We start from the raw sequence: 22,187 nt of genomic DNA, 5'->3' as shown, positions 1-22,187 counted from the left end.
CGTCCCAGCTGCCTCACAGCTTTACAAGGAGGACTGCTTAAGGATAATGCCCTGAAAACACCAGCAGGCCTGGGTCAGGGTCCCCAGGCTGACGCAGAGTTCACGAGGGCTTGGAGCGCGTCACCCAGGGGCGGTCTGGCTCTTGGCAGGCACTTCTCTATAGGGACCAATAGATTTGCTCTTAACTCTCTGGGAGCTCAGAACCTTAAAGACAGGGTTTCTGCATTGTTTTTGTTCATTGGTGAAGCCTACTTGGGGGAGAGGGTGGGGAGGGTGAATGGAAGAAATTCCAAGGAAGTTTTTCCCAGGGGAAGGGTTCACGTGGTTGCCTTGACTCATTTCCCTGGGGCTTAGGACAAAGCAGAACAGGGCAGCAACTCAGGGAGAAAGGACACAGCTCTGCAAATACAATTCCCGATCACCTGGAGATCACGGGGCCCCACGCCGAGTACAAACAGACACCTCGTATGGCTTATTTGGACAAAGGAACGTCACCTTGCAATAAGTATAATTTCAAAGGAGAAAAAATTTTACCCCAGTACTGAGGAAAAAAAGAGGGTAAACATAAGAAAAATTAAAAGAGCGTCTCACTAGCAGTATGGGTGATGTCAGATTTTGATTTCAAACTAATTTTCCTATTTGTGCAAACCCTACTACTTGGGATCTGGGTTCATTTGGTTTGTAAATAAAACAAAATAGATAATAAAAGGCAATAAGTGATGTCCAATCCTAAAAATATTTAATGAAATACATTCATCTCCTTGAACACTAATCCCAAGCTCCCAGTGACGGCTCTCAGAGTCGTCAGCACATTAGAGCCACCTGGGGTCCTTTAAAAAAATTCCACACCCAGGCCTTACCTTGGGCCTCTTGAATCAGACTCTCTGGCAGGAAGATCCAGGTGACAGAAATGTGCAGAAGAGTCTGGGAAACACGAATCTCTAACCTGTCTGCTTCAGTGTGGCCCACAGACCACCAGCAACGGCATCCCTCGGAAGGCTGTTAGAAACCACAGTCTCAGGGCGCCTGGGTGGCTCAGTGGGTTAAGCCACTGCCTTCGGCTCAGGTCATGATCCCAGGGTCCTGGGATCGAGCCCCGAGTCAGGCTCTCTGCTCAGCGGGGAGCCTGCTTCCCCCTCTCTCTCTGCCTGCCTCTCTGACTGCTTGTGATCTCTCTCTCCATCAAATAAATAAATAAAATCTTAAAAAAAGAAAAGAAACCACAGTCTCAGGCCTGACTTCAGAACCTCCGGGGTCAGAATCCCTGGTTTCCGCGAGAACCCCGGGTGACCGTGCGCACATTAAAGCACGAGACACGGCCCAGAGCCAGCTGCTCCATCAACTCCCGTTCACATAGTTTGGTTCTGTGTCAGATGCAAAAGCAACTTCAGAGAAGCAAGATCAGAAATCATTGTTAGGGGGAAAAAAAAAAAAAGTAAAGTAATTAGCTGTGAGAGAGAGAAGGTAGTTCTTCAGCCTGAACACTATTAGCAAAGCTTCCTAAGATTATCTGAAGACAGACCGCCTTCCTTTCTCATAAATGATACCCAAATCCCTTCTTACTTCATTTCAGACACTTACACTATTTACTCCCATATCTCAGGCTGTCTGAATTCCCTATCTGAGCACTGTTTTGCGTGTTAATGTACTTTGCAGACCACTTAATGAATGAATGCGACGATCAAGCCTACCTTGAGATTTTTGGGTGGCTTGAAATTGAAGAATGTCGTCAATTTATTGTGAGAAGCATTAAGTTCTAGAAGGTAAGGCATACAACTCACACAAGACAGATCTGGGGGGAGAAACAAATACAGAAATAAGGTAAGCCAATAAAATCAAAATTAGACTAAGTCATTAAAAACAGCTTATGTTACATCAGAGCATTTTCTCCTTATGCCAGTTGCAAGCACTTCTTAATTATTCCAAGCAAGTGAAATGAATAAAAATAGGAACGCATGAAACACAGGCAGTGTGGAGAACCCTCTGCGAGCTCCTAACTTCACCTTTGTCCCCAGGGCCTCCTCTCCTCCTCAAAACTTTTCTAGCTACTGGTACACCCTCCAGGTCCCAGCTTACTCTCCCATGAGCTACTAACAGCCAAATTCTTAAAAAATACCAGCCTCGGGGCACCTGGGTGGCTCAGTGGGTTAAAGCCTCTGCCTTCAGCTCAGGTTATGACCCCAGGGTCCTGGGATGGAGCCCTGCATCAGGCTCCCTGCTCTGCGGGAAGCCTGCTTCTCAACCTCTCCCACTCCCCCTGCTTGTGTTCCCTCTCTATCTGTGTCTCTCTGTCAAATAAATGAATAAAATCTTAAAAAAAAAAAAATCAGCCTTGGAGGAAAGGATGAGAAACTAAAGCCATAGATAATCCCCTTGATAATTAGCGCCTAAGTGACTGTATTAAGTCTTTTCACAAAGACTGAAAATGCCACAATTAGAGAAGTTTCTTTGTTATAAATTAAATTTTGTTTTAGTTGGACTTAGCCCTAAATCTCATTAATTATTTGAAGTGATTTAAATTATTGCTGTTATTTTACTTTGGTTCCGGATGGGTTCAGAAGTATGTTCGAGTTTTGCTCTTTATCCCAAGCAAATATTCTAAACCTCGAACACTAAGTAAAGGATAGCTCTGCTCTAATGACAGTAACATATAAAACATAAAAATGGGGAAGTTCTGTGTTGCCCTTCTCTGCCCCTCTACAGCAGAGGCACATTTTGAAGCAGCAGGAGAAATTAGACAAAGACTCAGGAAGAGGATTTACAGCCCTGTCTCCAGCAGGAACTCCAGTCTCCCTCCTGAAAACAGTAATCATAACAGCTTTCCCTCTCTTTCCATTCTAGGTCGCAGAAACAGCCATTACGTGCCTCCCCACGCCCAGGGAGGCCTCTAGTGGAGCAGCAGGGGCCTTCCCTGGAGTAGGCGGAGAAGGCCCCATGAGCACAGCCCTCCCCCCAGACATCTTTCCTTCTCAAGATCCCGCCAAATTCTACATCATTTCTCTAGTCTAAATCACACCCTTCTTTAGCCTGTCTTTATGGAATTATTCTAGGATGGACAATACACTGAGACTTAACTGGTGGGACTTAATGAGTGAATCAAGGAAGGCTGCCTGGAAAAGGAATCTTAAGGTGAAACTGTCATTACTTTATAAGTCTTGCCTATTTGTCCTCCTCAGAGTTGACTGAGAGAAATGGAGCTTAGCTCCATTTCTCTCAGTCAACTCTATTACCATCCAGCGGACCCCATGCCTCCTTGGAGCTGACCTTTCCGTGGGCAGGTAAGTGCTGGACCATGGAGCTGTCCTGAAGCAGAAGCAGCCGCTACCACTGAAAGGGAGCTACGGAAATGGCGAGTACATCCCAATTCTGTAGATGACCAATCCTTTCAAATCACTCGGACAGAGGAAAAAATGCATGGTCTGATTGTTGGCCCTCTAACTCTGACGGGCCCGTTAATCCCTACTTGGTGCAGTGACCTCCGTGTCCACCAGATGGCAGGAGCTCCTCGCGTCTACAAGGGTGGTTCTCAAACTGTAGTCCTGGGTCGGGCACATCCCGCTTCCCAGGGGAACTAATTAGAAATGCAAATTCTCGAGTCCCACCCCAGAGCTGCAGGATCAGAAACTGAGGGCGGGGGGCCAGCCTGCTGTGTTTTAACGCCCATCCCCCACCCCAGGTGATTCTGATTCAAGTGAAAATCTGGTCTACGTCAGAACAGGAATTAAAAAAAAAGAAAATATACTGTGCCTTATACATAGTAGGTTCTCAAACACTGGATGCCCTTAAAGATTAAAGATGACTGTGCTCGCTTCGGCAGCACATATACTAAAAAAAAGATTAAAGATGACTGATCTGAGAAAAGCTCCCTTCACCACTGGGGAGTCCCAGCTCAAGCTGAGAGGGTATGAGGCCACCACTGAGCATTACTGCCATCTCCCATCACGCTGCAACTCCTTACCCAGGGATAGAAACAAACCTGGGAGTGGTGGCGGGCAGGGTAGCTCCTGCCAGTGACACTGAAAAACACTTCCTGATGACAGGATATCTGGGATTTGATTAAAAATAACCCTAGCGGGAGCGCCTACCTCACTCACTCAGTTAAGAGTCTGCCTTCGGCTTAGGGGCTTAGGTTAGGATCTCCTGGTCCCAGGGATCGATCTCCCTGCTCAGTGGGGAGTCTGCTTCTCCCTCTGCCCCTCCCCTCCCAGTGCTTGGGCTTGCTCTAAAATCTTTAAAATAACCCTACGGGGGGCGGTCAGGGAGGTATAGGTGAAACCAGATGGGCCACGGCCTGATAAATGTTGAACCTGAATGTTCATTACAATAGTCCCTTGTGCACATGTTTGTAATTTTCCATTGAAAAAAAGATTTCTAAAACTAGGGAAAAACTCACAAACAGTAGCGTTAGAGGAAAAAATGATATTGAACTAGTTCTTAGTCACTGAAGAGCACGGCTGGATTTTAATTACTGCTCTCCAAGAGGGGAAGAAATCAGAAAGGGGCCAGAGAAAACCATATCAGCAACATTTAACCGTCATGAAAAAGACAGGCTAAAGCCGCCAGTGGAAAGATGATCAGCAATAAAGCAGGTCGAAAATAACAACTGCTGAGTTCCCTCCATGACTAACGAAAAGAAATTGGACACTTTAACTTCAAATAAGATCAGAAAACAAGAATCAAGGTTTGAAGAAAATGTGACTAATTGCATTAAATGTGAGCAAGATTTCACAACAATTACGGAGAACCACAAACGGTGCAGTGGAAGAACCAGCTACATGTATAGAGACAGTAAAAAAAAAAAAAAAAAAAGGAAAAAATAAATGTGTCTAATCCCTGGCACTCAAGTAAGAAGAAAAGAAGTAGCTGGCCAGAATTAAAATGTAGAGGCAAAAGCAAAATTAAAAAAAGAATCCATTAAAGGAAAAAAAGGTGGGAGGGGGAGAAGGACTAATTCATCTGTACTGAATAAACTAATAGGGGGAAAGACAAGGGAATCATCAAATATTCAGGAAGTATTAAAGAAGTAATGAGCTGTCTCTTACAAGGAAAAAAACAAAACAAACATTCCATGGGATACGCTTCAACAACACTGAACGATTTGAACCACAGACTATGTTGCATGTTTGCTGACTTTACTCGTCACCCATGGTGCCTTTTTTAGATGCAAAGTAGAGCTTCAATATGTAAAGAGATCCATAGTAGCACTTACACCAAGTTTTGTAGTATTAACCTCTATTACATACTGCACAGCTTTAATTTTGAAATAACTGAATGATCCATCAATCTACTAGAACAAAAATTACATACCTTCAATTTTATTTACTGAAAGATCCAACTTCTGCAGGTGAACGTATTCACAGAGAATGCTAACGTCAATTAAATCACAACCCTGAGAAGATAAAAGGTAAAAAGACTTTAATGCTGCTTTAACAGGCTAGTACTCTGCCATCTCCTGACACCCGGAAGTAAGAGTGGACAGAAATCCAGAATTTCTGTAAGTATAGTAATGATAGTATACTTATACTATACTTAGAGAAAAAGTATAGTAAAAATATACTTACTTATAGTAAAAGTATAGTAGTTAAATGAGAGAACTACATCTAAGGCCTCCTACTAACAGGATCTCAAAGCAGATGACACACCCATTTGAAAAATGCATTCCTCTGAAGAAGAAAATAGCTTGGAAAATTAGTGATATTAGCAAGAACAAATACAACACGAAAAGGCAAATTAAAGCAGTGTTGGGTAGACCTTTAGGGTTTTATTATTTTTTTAAAAAGGAGAAGAAAAAGAAAACCCCACACAATAGCAGTAAGGCCAAATCCTTTCTCTTGTAGAAGAAAAGGCAGATGCCTAGAATTTAAATGAAATGCTAAAGAGATCACGTATCACCAGATCATTAATAACACTATTACCTACATTTTCACAAGGTCCTGTTCAAAGCTCCTTCACAGTAATCTCATCTGACCAAGTAAAACTGAGATCCATAAGGCAGACTAGTCCCAATTTGGTGATGAGGAATAGGAGGGACAGAGAGGGATTGTGAATAACCTAAAATCACACAGCAAATTAGCAACAGAGAAGCAGATCCAAATCTCCTAATACTTCTCCAGGATTCCTTCCATGAAATCGTGCTTCTGGAGAACTTCAGGATGGGGGAAGAGAATTTGATCCCTTGGAACAGACTCTTATCGCTGGTTTATGTTACAATGTCCAAATCAGAAAAAGTCAACCAGTGAAGTATCACAATACGCAGGTTCTCAAACACACTGATAAAATGTTTAATGAAGGCCACAAGAACAGTGTAATAAATATGAAAGAAAACCTACCATGCACAAGGCATTGTGCATGATGAGAAACACAGTGCAATGATGGGGTAGAGCTGAACTGTGAGAAACTTGGACTTTGGCAGGAGAAAGGCTATGTATGTGAGTAATAAGAAAAAGTAAAAAATAACGTGTAACGTTAGATATAAGGGGATGAAATCACCAAATCAGGCAACCGTAAGAAAGTGTATGCAGTAAGACAGGTTATAAAGGCAAAGTAATTCAATATGATATATCTCAGATGTAAGGAGGTCAGGGGCAAGGTAAGTTAAGCGTTAGTCTGTCTAGCTGAAATAAGATTTAAAGGATTGCTTTTTTTTTTTGGTTTCTTTTTACAGATCAATTTAAGGCATAGCACTACATACATGAGTAGAATATTGATTGAAATGGACTTGTGCAGGGATGTATTGGGTGCTGGAATTATCTACCATTCCAGTGCCTAACACAGGGCAGTGCGCACAGAGGCTCCCCGTAAGTTACTGCTTAACTGGCCAAGTCATCCAGAACATGTTGTAACATAAAAACGGTAAAAGGTTACAGCCTTAATATGCTGTCCTCAAAGAATATGCCATGGAACCAGCATGGGTGAAAAGAGCTTAACATTTCTTGGATAGTTTACTAGTTCAAATCCAAGAGAGACCAAGATTATGAGTTGTATATGCTCATTATACATACTTCAGCCACATTATAGCACAGTAGCAAAATTTCAGTGTGTTTGTTTTCACCTACGTATCTGCCTTTACTGTGCGGCTCTCCAAGGAATATTTAATACTTCATAATATAAGGAAGCAAAAAGAGTTAAATTGTTTTTCTAGGGCTATAGAGAAACAAAAGGAAGAAAGAATCTGAAATACTATGAGTACCTTGCTAATACAGCTTTCCTTAAAAAGTGAAGCCAAGATTATGTGTTAGTATTGATATCTTGAAAATTGATGAAAAAAAAAAAAAGAAAATTGATGAACAACACATTTTTGTCTTTAATAATGGGTATCTTTTAGAAAGTGAGCTGTGGCTCAAAGCACTTATTTCTTGACATACTTGGGAGGGGGCAGTCAATACTAAAATACTTTGTTCCCTTGGATTTAGATATTAATTTTAGTTCTGGCACTGATCAGAGAGAAAATTCTTAAAGAGTTTTTGATTGGTTTCACAGAGTCAAATTCAACTTCTGGAAAGAAAGCATTGATTACTATAATACAGACTACTTAAGATGAAAGAAACAGACTGATGGGAATGAAAACAAAGGAACTCAGGGGCTGATTACTGGACTGCCCAGAGCGCTTTGATGCCTCACATAACACAAATAACTCTTATCACCAGTCTCCATCAAATGAAAGACTCTGAGATCTAGGCCCACCACAAAAACTATGAACACCAGAATAAATAGATGTGATCCAACCAGTATGAAGATGTAGCTTAGTCAGCCCATGGTGATCTTGTCATACTCACTGGTAAAGCTAGATTGAGATAGACCTGCTCAGTCCCAGAGCCTGAGCGCCCCAACTGGTGAAGGGCATTGGCCACCACCTCCTCTCTCAGGACCCCATCAAATTTCTCCTGCAAAAAAACAAAAACAAAAAAAAAACAGGTGGACAAAGGACTTCCATTAGAAAAGAAACAGTCCAGGCGTGCCTGGGTGGCTCAGCTGGTTAAGCGTTGACTCTTGATTTAGGCTCACGTCATCATCTCATCATCTCACGGTCATGAGATCGAGCCCCACATCCGGCTCTGCACTCGGTGGGGAGTCTGCTTGAGGCTCTCTTTCCCTCCCTCTCCCTTTGCCCCACCCCTTGTTCTTGCTCACTCCTGCTCTCTCTCTCTCAAATGAACACATAAATCTTTAAAAAAAAAAAAAAAAGAAGAAGGAAGGAAGGAAGGAAAGAAAGAAAAAGAAACAGTCCACCCCCTCATAGCCAGCATTTAGTATATTACATATTCAGGAGCTGACCCTTCCAGAATTTATCAGCCCTAAAGAAAATTCTATGTTGAAGACACATACATAGGACATATAATCAAATATCTATCAAATCAGTGTTCTTATTGCCACTAACTTGTCGGGTGGACACTTGCATTAGGTATTCAAAGTGACATACAACAGCAATGGAAACTTCACCATTAGTGGTGAGAGCTACACTGATTGAGTGCTTCTCTGCTCCAGAGAAGAGCTCTTAACGATCAATTCATTGAATCCTCCTGACAACCCGAATGCAGGCACTCTTAGTTCCATTTGACAGATGAAGAAACTAAGGCTTACAGGGGTTAACTTGCCTGAAACCACATAGCTAATGGTATAATACAAACTTGATTCTGTCGGACTCCGGGGCAATTCTAACCACTATCCTAGACGGTCGGCCTCTACCCAAAAGGATTGTTGCATCCAAATTAAGGCAATTACTTTGCTAAATCTGGTATTCTTGCTGTGGGAAAAAAGAAACAACAAAAAAGAAAACAGGTTCTCTGTTTGCTTCCTATTAGCTAATTTTACTGGATTCATACAATTCACAAGATTTATTAAAAAGGTAATAATCGGGGTGCCTGGGTGGCTCAAGTGGGTTAAAGCCTCTGCCTTTGGCTCAGGCCATGATCCCAGGGTCCTGGAATCAACCCCCGCATCGGGCTCTCTGCTCATCGGGGAGCCTGCTTCCCCCCACCCCCCGCCCCTCTCTGCCTGCCTCTCTGCCTACTTGTGATCTCTATCTGTCAAATAAATAAAATCTTTAAAAAAATAAATAAAAAGGTAACAATCACTGCCATAAGGAGATTGGCCCTTGGTGTGTAGAAAGCCATGAACCAGTGATGCGTCAACATGCCCTTTCCCCAAAAATAAACAGAGGAGGCAACAGGTAGATCCATATTAGTTCCATACTGCCTTCAACTCTATAATGACCAACACATCAGCACGAGGACACAAAACCCAGTAATCCCATCAGTCACACCGATATAATTAACTGCGACTAGCGTGTATACAATGATGGCAAAATACTCTTTCCGTTCTATATTAATTCAGGAACCAACAGTGCTGCTCGGGCTGCTGGTACTGAGAGCGAAGTACATAGGCTTATGCTAGTAGCAGGAGTTTCTCTGTGCCACCCCTCCACTAGTCCAGGAAAGCAAATATCACTCATGCATATAGGGGAGATAGCGCACAAGCTGTGAGGCTGCACAGGCTTGGTTTGAACCCCCAGTCGGCCATTTTGAATTTGTGACTTTGGGAAGATAAAGTTTTCTCTGAGCCTCTTATTCTTCATCTGCAAATAGGAAATGTTATTACCTTCTCTTAATGGGTTAGGGAGAATGATAACAAAATACCGTAAAGCTCTTAGGGCTTTGCCTAGAACTATAGCAAGTGTTCCCACTGAATGACAGTTGTTTCCACTAATTGATGAAGTTGGAAATTCTGCATCTTAAGGCTTCATTCTTCCATACCAATCAACCTGTTTACAAACAGAGGAAAGACACTCACTTTTCTAAATACAGTTCCAACTTCTTATACAATGTCTGGGAAGGATTAGACATGGGGGTGTTACCTTCCCCTCCAAAACTTTCCATCTAAATCTCTGAATTTTTTTTTAAATTTTATTTATTTATTTGACAGAGAGGTCACAAGCAGACAGAGCAGCGGCAGGCAGGGAAAGGGGGGAAGTAGGCTCCCCGCTGGGCAGAGAGCTCGATGTGGGGCCCGATCCCAGGACCCCGAGATCATGACCTGAGCCGAAGGCAGAGGCCTAACCCACTGAGCCACCCAGGCGCCCCTAAATCTCTGAAGTTTACCTGACCCACGCCCTCTATTTCCTGGTGTGAGAAGGTATTGCCCCCCTGCTCATAGTAGGTAAATGTCTGCCTTTCAACACAGCCATGGATGTGGAGCCTGGCAGCCGGTCAGCATTTTCCCAGCTCCCCAAAGCAAGCGTCCCCATGGCAACCCCCTCACAAGTCCCTTGAGATTCTTGCCCTTTATCAGCATCATGCTTTTCCCTTCTGATCTGGTCATTTTCAAACCTTTAAAAGCCCTACTTGATCTTGGGCAGTTTCAGAGCCTAAGGATGGCCATTCAATACCCCTCCCACTCCCAAGCACTCACGCGTGCACACACGTGTTTCTTTTTCAACTCCAGATGCTTTAAATTGATCTCTACTCGGCTTCAGCCACTCATTGCCATGGCCACGCCCCGGACCAAGTCATCATGCTGAGCTGTTCCACCTTAGAAACCTCAGACCCTAGTATTCTCCTCTGTGGTCCTACACTAACCCCGCTCCGTGATGACAACCTCTCTAGCTGGTTCATCCTTTCCTCTCTCAGAGTCTACCTGTCCCCTCTCACTTCCTTCCTTGGTATCCCCTGGGCCATTTCAATGTCTCTCTACCCTTAAGTCTCTGACTCCTCGTCCTCTGACTCCAACTACCGCACACATACCCAAACCTGAATCAAGTTCACAATCAACTACTGCGCTGAGGCAGGGACTGTGTCATGCTCGTCATTCATGTGAGACAAAAATCTTTACAGCATGCCAGGCACGTGCCAGCCAGTATGCTAGGCTCAGTGGATAGAGTTATGAATAAGACATGGTGTCTGTCCTTAAGGGATTTACAGTTCAGTCTGGGAGACAGACAAGTACACAAGCAATTTCAAGTAGTTTGATAAATATTACAATACGAGTAAGCAGGATGCTTTGACCATAAGCAGGGCATCCATTTTTTGCCAGTTCTAGGGGGAATTAGGAAGTTAGCAAAGACTTGCTCGGGGAGAAAGCAATGAAGTTATGACATAAGTAACTAAGTGACTCTGGCAAAGGAGAAGAAAGGGCAGGAGAAGAAGACCAAGAAGGGTACTGCAGGCAAAAGGGCAACAGGTACCAAATTCCAAAGGCAAAGGCAAGCACAGCCCATTGGGGAAACTAGAGTTCAAGATAGCTGAAGCATAAAGTAGGTGGGGGAAGACGGTGCCTGGTACACAGTAGGGGCTCAAACACAGCTGAGTGAATTAAAACTGCTCCTGCCCTTGAGCTACTGAGTGGGCTGGGAGGGGACCCCCAGCCATGCACGCTGGTACCGCTCCAGGGTCAACCGTTAGCTGCACCCGCTGCTGTTCCGGTCCCTCGTTCAGCAGCTGCCTTTCAGCTCCCACCCTGGCTGTCAGATCTCCGTCCTCTCCTCAAGCCTCCAGGTGCCTTCCCTCCTTTGTCCTCACTCTCAGCAGGTGCATTGCTCCCCCACTTCCCAGGCAAAGTAGAAGCAACCAGACATCAACCCTGCCAGCATTCTGCACCTGTCCGAACGCCCTTCCTTCGGGTGTCAGAGGCAGTTTACTTCTTTTCCACACTCAGGGCCCTCACTTCCTGCTTCCTCAGGGACCTTGCTCAGGGACCATCCATTTTGCCCTCTTGGCCTGCGATGTCAGCCAGTCTCTCTCCATCATTACTCTGCACCCTGTCGGTTCTCCAGTGACCCTGTCTGAGTCCCTTCCTGTTCCTTCAGCTGCAGCCACGGTCTCCCTCGATAACCGAGCTCCCGCAGAGTGGCTTTTGCATCCTTTAGTGCCCCCTCGCTCACCTCCCACTCCCTCTTCAGGGCACTTCGGTTAGGCTCCCGCCTTCACGACATCACAAAACCACACGCGCCAAGGTCTCCAATCACCCTCAAACGGGCAAAGCTAATGAGCACTTATTAGGGTCCTTCCCGTTGAACCTACGGGCAGCCCAACTCATTTCCACTTTTTCAGACTCTTCCTTGCCTCGGCTTCCCCCACACAACGCTTCTTTCTTCTTCTTTGCATACTGTTCCCTTCCTGTTGCCTCCCCTGATTTCTCTTCATCTGCTGCACCCCCTTGGGGTACATTCTTCCCTTGGCCCTCCTCCTCTCTTCCTGGAGGACCTCACAGACCCAACGCTGATGATCCCAGGTCTCCTGCCCTGAGGCCCCCTCCCCTGATTTCCAGAGTCATGTGATTCATCTGTCTACTCTTTCCTGTGCAGCCACACCTGTCCCCTTTCCTACTGTGGTGGAAATTTCCTGTGGTGATCAGCCTTAATATGTCCCCAGACTATGCCAGAGACCTAGCAGTCATCCTAGACTTCCAATACTTACTTAGTAACTGTCCCACCTTAAATATTTTAAATGTCTTCATCTTTAGCTTCTTTTCCATTCCCACTTCCACTTCCTTAATCTGGACTCTTGTCTCCTCCACAGACATTGCTAGAGGTTTCTCATGATCTGCCTGTCTCCAGTCTCACCATCCTCTAATCTAACCCCAGTTGGGGCAACTACCAGGGGAGCTCCCCACTGCTTAGAGACCCAAGTCCATGGTCTGTAAAACAGCGTAAAACCCTCCAAAATCTGGCCCACACTTCACCTGTGTGCCCACACACCCCCTCTCCACCCAGACAAGGGTGTGCTTCCCTCAAAGTCTGCCATGATTCCTGCAATCCAGCTGTCATCTGTACACACCTAAGTACAATGCTTCAAATGCTCAACAGCTGTGATTTACTCACGTCCTTATCTGACCTTGAGCACAGGGGACACCGAGGTCCTCAAGTTCTCATTTTCTTCTGTCATTACTATTGCTATTATGCATTACCTCTGTAACTTTTAGGAACCTACTCTGTATCAGACACTCTTATCAAGAACTTTTTTTTTTTAAAGATTTTATTTGTTTATTTGACAGAGAGAGATCACAAGTAGCAGAGAGGCAGGCAGAGAGAGAGAGGGAAGCAGGCTCCCTGCTGAGCAGAGTCCGATGTGGGACTTGATCCCAGGACCCTGAGATCATGACCCAAGCTGAAGGCAGCGGCTTAACCCACTGAGCCACCCAGGTGCACCTCTTATCAAGAACTTTAACAGGCTTTCTTATCAGATTTGATGTTTATAACTATCCCATGGGTAGACATTATCCACATTAAGTTACTGGCAGAGTAGTTTCCATGCACCAGACACATGTGATGGGCCCATATGGAGTCAGAGTGGCTCCTACATAGTAATCATTCTATGAATGTTTGCTCAAAGTCAATGAAATTTACCAAATCACTTAATAAGGTATAGTTAGCAGATAAAAAAACACGTGTGTTATTATTTGTATCAGTAAAAAGAATATATTACGGTGAGTATTTCACTTATGGTTCTCATCTAAGTCTCACAACTCTCCTATGAGATAGGTATCATTAGAATTCCCAGATTACAGAGGAGACACAGAAGTGAAATAACTTACTCAAAATCTCAAAACTAACCAAAGGCAGTATTCTGAACAGCTGGTCTACCTTCTTTAAGTTCACCAGGGGCTTCTGAGACAAATTATGCCATAGGCACTCAGTAACAACTATGACCATCATGGCATTATAAACCTTAGCCAGGTGAGGAGATGGACAATAAATCTTTGAACATGAAAGTCTAAATTTTTCCTCAATTCCAAGTTTTCAGCTTATTCAGCCTATTAAAATTTATCAGATACCCCAAGAAGCTAAAATAAGATATAAGAATACAAAATAAATATTAATATTTAGAACATAAGTGGAGGAAAAAATCAACTTTTCCACACACAGCCTACAAGCCAGGGATTACCAGCTCAAGTCAACCCCCCCTACGGTTTGTTAATGGCATACTGAACACAGGTTAATACCAGCACTAATGAAGCCCACAGCCCAAGAGCATGTGTTAATTAGAATAATAAAGTAAACCAGTGATTCATCTGTGAATTCCTTTGGGGTGGAAGCTGGTAGAAACCATACAAACATCTCAAAGTTGTAAAAACACTGCTACAGTTTTGCATTTATCACTGTTAAGGGTAGCAAAGTAAATCAACAAAAGATGAATAACGTAAGTAATAATTTTCTATCATCCACTTTAAGAAAAACTAATGTGTAACCAGCCCATATAGAAGGAAGGAGAAGAAGAGGAAATATTAAAATATTAAAATGGATATTTTTATTTATTTTATTTTAATATTAAAATATTAAAAATGTATAGAAGGGCATTACGAAAGAAGGGAACCCAAGTGGGAAAAGAACGTAGGTGGTTAATAGTAAAACCAGAAGAACATAAGACAATGCAAATTACAGACAGGTGAATACGAATAAACAGGACAAATGAGGAAAGGAGTTTGTGAAAGAGAATGGGACTAGCAAAGAAAAACATATTTGGTCTCAAGGAGAATAGGGGACTAGGAAAATGCACAAAGATGCAGAGCAGGGAAGCCAAAATATCACAGAACCAGGGTACTGGAAACATTCTATTTCTTTGTATTATATCCACTTCAGAAGTGATTTTGCAGCAGTTTATACCATAAAGGAAGAGGAAAGGAGAGAAAAAACCCCTAGAGAAAAACTATTAAAATGAAGAAAAATATTGATTCTGAGTTTCCCAGCAGCCAAGACAAAGAGGAAAACCCAACAGTTTATTGAAAGGAAGCGAATCAACTTGCGTTTTTGAAGGAAGGCAAACACTGTATTAGAAGCCAAGGGAAGGAAGTGGTAAGAGATGGAAAGGGACCCAAACCACCCCCGACCCCCAAACCAAAAAACTGGCAGTGGGGTAAAAAGAACAAGATGATCAGTGTAGGAAAGAAGTGGAATTGGGTGAGGTTGGGTGAAGATGTACTGTAGAAAAGAGAATTTACAGTAATGTGAAGGCAAAGCCACACCTCAGGCCATAGAGATGGGAAGGGAAGAAACATTCTCCACCTGCGAAAACACCGCCAGTGAGCCGGCTGTTTGTACACTGTAAGGGGGTGTGTGTTGTCTGTGTAATGCATTATATAGCCCAGGCAGAAGCAATACATCACTTGGTCTTTGGGTTAGCCCTTATCGGATGACTTCAGGACAGTCATTTTTTGCCCCTGGAGGAAGGAGGATGAAGGGAGTGGAAGTGAGGGAGAGGGCTGGAGTACCTCACAATCACGGAAGGGTGCAGGGACCGCCAAGGACGGACTCTGCACGTTCCCAACACCGTCGAAGCACAACTTTTAAAAGCTAAAGCTGTAACTCCCCATACAAATAGGTGGAAACTTTCTCATCAGGCCGCTGTGAAACTTTGACTCTTAAGACACCCAATGTGCTAGGGCCCAAAAAAGGAGACACGTGGAAATAAACGCAGGCAAAAGGTGAGGGAACGGGAAGAAAGGAGCCGGAGGAGCCTAGGAGCGGCCGGGGAGCGGCGCTCCGGACGGCGAGAGCCCGAGGGCTGCTGAGGGGCGCGTGGGGAAGCTGCCGCCCAAGTAGCAGGGCCCGACACCAGGAGAAGGGAGAGAGGGGATGGGGTAAGGCACACCTCCAAATCCTGCATCTCGGACTCTGAGGACTCCTCGGATCCCCCTTCGCCCTCGCCCTCGGCCTCGTCCTCGTATTCCTCTCCGTCCGCGTCCGACTCCTGAGAGCGGTGAATGAGCTGCTGGAGCAGGTAGGAGGAGGCTTTGTGGAAAGTACCTTTCGATCTCTGCCCCATGGGGAAAGAAGACCAGCGAGACTGCCGCTCCTTTTCTGAGTGCGGCAGAATCCACTGGGCTCCGGTTCGTGAACCGCTCTGGAGAGGGGAAGACATCCGCCACTGGGGACGGCTCCCGGCGGCCGCCATTTTTGTTTACCGGGGTTGCCCAGGAGACGGACGCCAGGGGAGGAGGCGCCGCAAGGGATTGTGGGCTGTAATCTCCGCCCCTCCGCGCGTCTTGGTTTACAGTCTGAGCCACCGCAGGCTCTCGGCTTTTTCTTTCTTTTCGTCTGACTCGTCTGGGTGTTTTTTCCCCTCTCTTTTAGTGCGTTCAGTCGCTGGCTTTCTTTTTACTTATCTTTCTCATTTTCACCTCTTTTCTTCGCACCCCTTTTGTCTCCAACTGGTTTCTCCTGACCTGGAGGTCCCTTTGGGAGATTTTCATCCCACCCTAATACCACCTGTGAGCATCCTTCATTCACCTGCTTCATTCACAGAGGCCCTTTCCACAGAGTGGCACTTTGAAAGTGTTAGATGTCTCTAATGATCTCCGTCGAAAAGCTAATTAAGACTGAAACTTTGAGCGGACCGCGCGTTGTTAGACCAGGTTGTGCATAAATGAAATAGAAGGCACGGCTCCTGTCTTTATTATTCAATTGCAGATACTAAAGAAAAAGGACCAGAGGAGGACGGGAGCTGATTTGCAATTAATTTACATTTTCCCCTTGAAATGAGAAGCCATGTCCTTGGGGAGAAAAACGGGCTGTGGTCTAACAATCCAAACAGAAGAAGAAGAAAAAAAAAAGATTGTCAAATTGACACTTTATCTGAAAGCCTCTGAAAAGCTATTAGCATCCTATAAATAATTGTATTAGTCAAGTGACCTGCATTGGTAATTATTTTTATCTTGTTGCATAGGTTCTCCGTGCAGTTAGATACTCTTGCAAGATTACAAAGCATGATTTTATGCTAGTGTGATTTTATGTGACCCAAATCCCATAGCCTTGAGCGCCACTAAGTAGACTATGGAAAAGCAGAATAAAAATTATAGTAACTATTATTGCCATAGTGATGACAATAGAGACCCTTGCAGGGAAGTCGCTCTCATCCTCCTGGCCTTACAGGGCTTTTTCTCCATGCTTCAATGATAGCAGTTGCAAATGCAAAATGATCCTGTCAATGGCTGTCCCGGGAGAAGAAGAAAAAATCCTTATGGACACCATCCATTGACTATTATCTTTCTCAGTGCTGGAGGGACCATTAAAACTGACATGAAGCTTTCAGAATTACCTTCCTTCATTATCTTGCTAGTCATAAGTGTAAAGACCACAATGAAAGTATCTCTTTTTGCTCTGGCTCATCTTGCTGCTTGTTTATTTCTTTTTCCTGTGGGTGGAGACTCCTCCAAGGGGTTTTTCCTCATCATCACCCCCAGAGGACCTGACTCTTGCTAACTGACATACAGAAGGAGGGGGCAGAAAGCCTAAATATGGAAACCAGGTGTGGTTTTTGTTTCTTAAAACAACTTAATCAGCATTTCTAGCAAAGCAAGATTTGCCAATGCCAGTCTATTGAGGACAGTGTCTTAAGATGGAGTTAGTTCGGACCTGCCAAAGAATAATTTTCAAAAAATTAAAAACATGATTCTCATACAAAAATGGAATAAAACACTTGTGAAAGATTTTATTCAACCTATTCATTAATGAGAGAACTAGTAATATGGTAACAGGGCATTCACAGTCCATAAAGAGGCATTCTGAAATAAGTTCACTAAGTTAAAGGGAAAAAACTGGCTGATACCCTACAGGACATTAAACTATAGTTTCTGGAGTTATGTATTTCTTTCTTTCTTTCTTTTTTTGAAGATTTATTTATTAGAGAGAGAGCATGCGCGAGCGGGGTCACGTGCAGAGGGAAAGGGAAAGAAGCAGATTCCGCGCTGAGCACGGAGCCAGAAACAGGCTCAGTCTCACCACCCTGAGATCATGACCTGAGCAGAAATCAGGAGTCTGACATTTAACTGATGGACCCACCGGGGCACCCCTGGAGTTATATATTTCTAAGTACTTTCTTTTCACCTTTACATTCATGCTGTGTCTATCCCCACTTGACAGATGAGGTAACTGAGGCCCAGAGAAGTTAGATAACTGGCCCAAGTTCAAGTGGTGGTGCTGAATCCAAACCCAGAACGACCAGTTCTACAGTCCGCCTTTAAGTACCGTTTTTGCAGATGGAAAATATAAGTCAAGATAAAGGTACACGAGAGGTCTCAGGAGAAGGAACATGTATCAGTTAATGTTCTTCTGTAGAAAGAAGAGAATTCACTCAGACAATGACCCTTTCATATAGAATCAAGGCATGTCAGAACTAGAGAGAACTTAAAAGCTTATCTTATCGAATATTCCCTTTTATAGGAGAAGAAACTGGTGGTCCACCAGAGACAATAACTTGCCCCAAATCCCCTGATTTGTTAACAGCTGAGCAGGAATTAAGAGTTTACACCTCTCATTGCTCAAACTTTGCTCTTGCAAGTTCACCAAAATGCTCCTGGGGCTGGAATTTTATGAATAGAACACTTTGGGGTTCTGGGCATCAAAATGGAAGACTTTACCTCCATAAAATTATGTTACCAGGTAGAGAAGACAATTAGGCAGAAGGAGAAGAAGTGAGAGGAGGAAATATTTTGTCGAAACTCTTACTGGCATAAAACATCAACAACTGCTTCCATTTATGCTCTGCTTACAGTAAACAAGGCTTACCCTAAGTGCCATCTACATATCTCAATGAATTATTCCAACTGCTTGCTGAGATAGGAATCAATATTTCCATTTTACAAAGGGGAAGAAGGATGCTCCAAAAAGCTAAGTGAACTGCCCTGTCACACAGTTTGTGTCCACACCAAAATTCCAACACAAGTCTTAGTGGATCCAAAGCCTCTGGTCTTAACCAGTAGTACTCTGTCTTCTGGAGAAGTATGAATTGGTTTTTCAGGAAGTAATTGTGAGGCACAAAGAGCATGCCCTCGTGAGAGCCGGAAAATGTACTATATGTGTGGGCATGCACATGTATGTATTGGGGGCAGGCAGGAAGAGCTCAGGATTCTGGGACCAGGGAAATAGAGCAGGCTAGGCCAGCAGTGGGATATGGTAATCCAGGAGAGTAAGGGCTTCTGGGATAGCCCTGGATCCTTTCCGCCACTGATGATGTCCCCCTCCCGCCAAGAAAGTGGAATACTGTCACCAGGAAGCTAAGAGCAGCTCTCTTGAGAGGACGAACAGAATAGGCTATTGGGAGGAGAGTGTCAAAGGGGTCAGGAGCTGTAGTTTGAAAGAAGGTGCTAATTACCAGCTTTAGGGACTAGGTAGCTGGGCCTCCGTAACAGTATGTATGTACTCTTGACTTTTTGTGTGGAAGAGGGGTCTTCCCCAATCCAGAGCCAGCACTCTAAGGCAATTGACAATGGGAAGAAAAGGCAGGGACCAACCTTCTATTTCCTGTATTTGGGGAGAGTACCTTCCCCGGAGTGTGGACCTTGGGCAAAGCAAGGAGTGTGTGGCTCCATCCCCTTCATGTACCTATGCCCCAATTTTGTGCAGGGAAAAACAGTGGGACAATGCTTCTCAGGTATGTTGAAATGGCAGCACCTTGAACTTGTGGTATTTTTTTAATGGAATATTTAAATTTTTACAGAGTATCATGAAATGGGAGAACAGACAGGCCATTGAAGGCACCAGTGATATGAGAGTAACAATGAAAAGATAACCACTACTAATAATGTTTAATGGGTATTTATTATGTGCCAGATACCCTTATAAGTGATTTACATATATTAATTCATTTTATCCCTATTAGGACCCTACAAAGTAGAAATTAAAATTATTCCTCTATTATAGATGAGCTAAGCATAGGGAGATTATAACCCACTCAACCTACTTTATCACACAGTGGCAAAGCAAGGACTCAAATACAGAAAGCTTGGTTTCCCAGGCCACATCCTTCTTCAAAACACTACTTCTTGGGGCACTTAGCTAGCTCAGTTGGAAGAGTGTGCCACTCTTGATCTCAGGGCTGTGAGTTTAAGCCCCATGTTCGGGATAAAGATTACTCAAGTAAGTAAAAAACAGAACAAAACACTGTACTTTTCTGTTCAGCCACTTTTGTGAAAGTTTATGAAGGCTGTTACGGACTGAATTTTTCTCTCCCCCTCCCACCAAGTCCCTGTGCTGAAATCTAATCCCCAGTGTGTTGGTGTAAGAAGTGATTAGGTCCTAAGGATGGAATTCTCATGATGGGATTATCTGAGGCCAGAGAGCTAGCTCCCTCCTTCTGCCCTGTGAGGATACAAGGGGAAGGTGGCAGTTTACAAGCTGGAAGTTCTTCCCCAGAACCTGAACCTGGCACCAACATCTTGGACTTCCAGCCTCCAGAACTGGGAGAAGTAAATTTCTGTTGTCTATAAATCACCCAGTTCACGATATTCTGTTACAGCAGCCAAAACTGACTAAAATAGGGGAGATCCTTAAAGTTGAGATAATTCAATGCATTAACATCATACCTCGTTTACTTTGTTATACCTTTCTATGAAGATGAGGTCATTCTTCATAAGGAAGTTCATTATCTAATAACAGCCTAGTGGGACTGTGGACATTAAGCAAGTAATTATACAATAATCATTTAATTTCAACTGCCATAATGGCTAACGAGGGAAAATATAGGAGCCGTGAGAGCATAACCTTGACACAATATGGTATGGAAGGATCCTTTGAAATGTTAAGACAGACAGACACTTGGAGCCTCACGATTATTATCAAACAGGTTGGGGAAAGACAATACAACAAACGAGGAACTTCATTTGTTATCTTTATAGAAATCAGTTGCATCCAGATTATGGTGGGAGTAATTAATCAGGCTGGTAGAACCTGATAAAGTCCTGGCAGGACTTGACTGAGCCACATACTATGTGTTTTAAGTCCGGGTGCCTTGGTGGCTCAGTCAGTTAAGCATCTGCCTTTGGCTCAGGTTATGATCCCAGGGTCCTGGGATCAAGTCCCACATCAGGGTCATGGCTCAGCGGGAGCCTGCTTCACCCTCTGCCTGCCACCCCCCCTTGCTTGTGCTCTCTAACAAATAAATAAAATCTTAAAAAAAAAAAAAAAGGTAAACTCTTGATCTCTTTAGTCAAGAAATCTGCATTATAGTTGAGCAGCAAGATACAGAGATTTTAAAAAGAGGGGGGCACCTGGGTGGCTCAGTGGGTTAAACCTCTGCCTTCAGCTCAGGTCATGATCTCAGGGTCCTGGGATGGAGCCACACATCGGGCTCTCTGCTCAGCAGGGAGCCTGATTCCTCCTCCCCCTCTGCCTGCCTCTCTGCCTACTTGTGATCTCTCTCTGTCAAATAAATAAAATTTTTTAAAAAAGTACACGGGAAGGGGGCGCCTGGATGGCTCAGTCGGTTAAGCATCTGCCTTCAGCTCAGGTCATGATCCCAGGGTCCTGGGATCCAGCCCCTTGTCGGGTCCCTGCTCAGCGGGGAGTCTTCTTCTCCCCCTCCCTCTGCCTGCAGCTCCCCTGCTTGTGTGCTCTCTCTGTCAAATAAATAAATATCTTAAAAAAAAAAAATGTACACAAGAGGGCACCTGGGTAGCTCAGATGAGTAAGCATTTGCCTTCAGCTCAGGTCATGATCTCCAGGTCCTGGGATCAAGCCCCACATAGGGCTCCCAGCTCAGCAGGGAGTCTCCTTCTCCCTCTCCCTCTGCCTCTCCCCTTGCCTGTGCGCTCTCTCTGTCTCTCAAATAAATAAATAAAATCTTTTTATTTTATTTTTTATTTAAAAGATTTTATTTATCCTTTTGACAGAGAGAGACACAGCGAGAGACAGAACACAAGCAGGGGTTGTGGGAGAGGGAGAAGCAGGCTTCCTGCCCAGCAAGGAGCCCGATATGGGGCTCGATCCCAGGACCCTGGGATCATGACCTGAGCTAAAGGCAGATGCCTAATGACAGAGCCACCCAGGCGCCCAATAAATAAAATCTTTAAAAAGCAAAAATAAAAGTACATAGGAGAAGGTAAGTCCCACCTGACAGATCTGGAGGTAGTTTCAGGCCCTCGGGGAGGGAGCAGGTGCAGACCACTCCGGGCAGAGGGCTCACTCCTCCAGGCAGGGGAAGCAGTCCAGTCCATGGGAGCTGTCGGTTGAGATAAATCTGTCCCCAGATAGGGATGTTCAGAAGATTTGTGGATGAGGTAAGAGGTGAACGAGGCCTTCAAGGAGGAAGGAGACACGCCGGAGGAGGAGAAGAGCTGGGAGTCAAGCGATGGGAAGTGGCATAAATCGAGGCGAGGAGGCTGGCCCGGGCATGTTTTAGGAAGGGGCTCTGAGAAGTAACGGGTCTAGAAATAAAAACTGCTCACAGGAAGTCCGGAAGGAGGGGGTGCCGACTTCCTCA

General features: G+C 44.4%; 1 protein-coding gene across 1 annotated transcript in view; it reads right to left on the bottom strand.

Annotated features, from left to right (window-relative positions):
* The window catches only part of LRGUK (leucine rich repeats and guanylate kinase domain containing), a gene marked incomplete at both ends in the record, with an annotated part of 106,023 nt that extends 90,139 nt beyond the window's left edge, over positions 1-15,884 (bottom strand). Inside the window, 4 exons of the mRNA XM_080818740.1 lie at positions 1,692-1,792; positions 5,308-5,389; positions 7,776-7,883; positions 15,582-15,884. Of these exons, the coding sequence (XP_080674866.1) occupies positions 1,692-1,792; positions 5,308-5,389; positions 7,776-7,883; positions 15,582-15,884 (594 nt within the window). The remainder of the gene's footprint in view (positions 1-1,691; positions 1,793-5,307; positions 5,390-7,775; positions 7,884-15,581) is intronic.
* Positions 15,885-22,187: the final 6,303 nt, after the last annotated feature.

Source organism: Martes martes (assembly GCF_963455335.1).
Source record: "Martes martes genome assembly, chromosome: 11".
NCBI classification, from domain to species: Eukaryota; Metazoa; Chordata; class Mammalia; order Carnivora; family Mustelidae; genus Martes; species Martes martes.
Note: the sequence above shows the minus strand (reverse complement) of the source record. Positions and strands in the feature narration are given on the sequence as shown.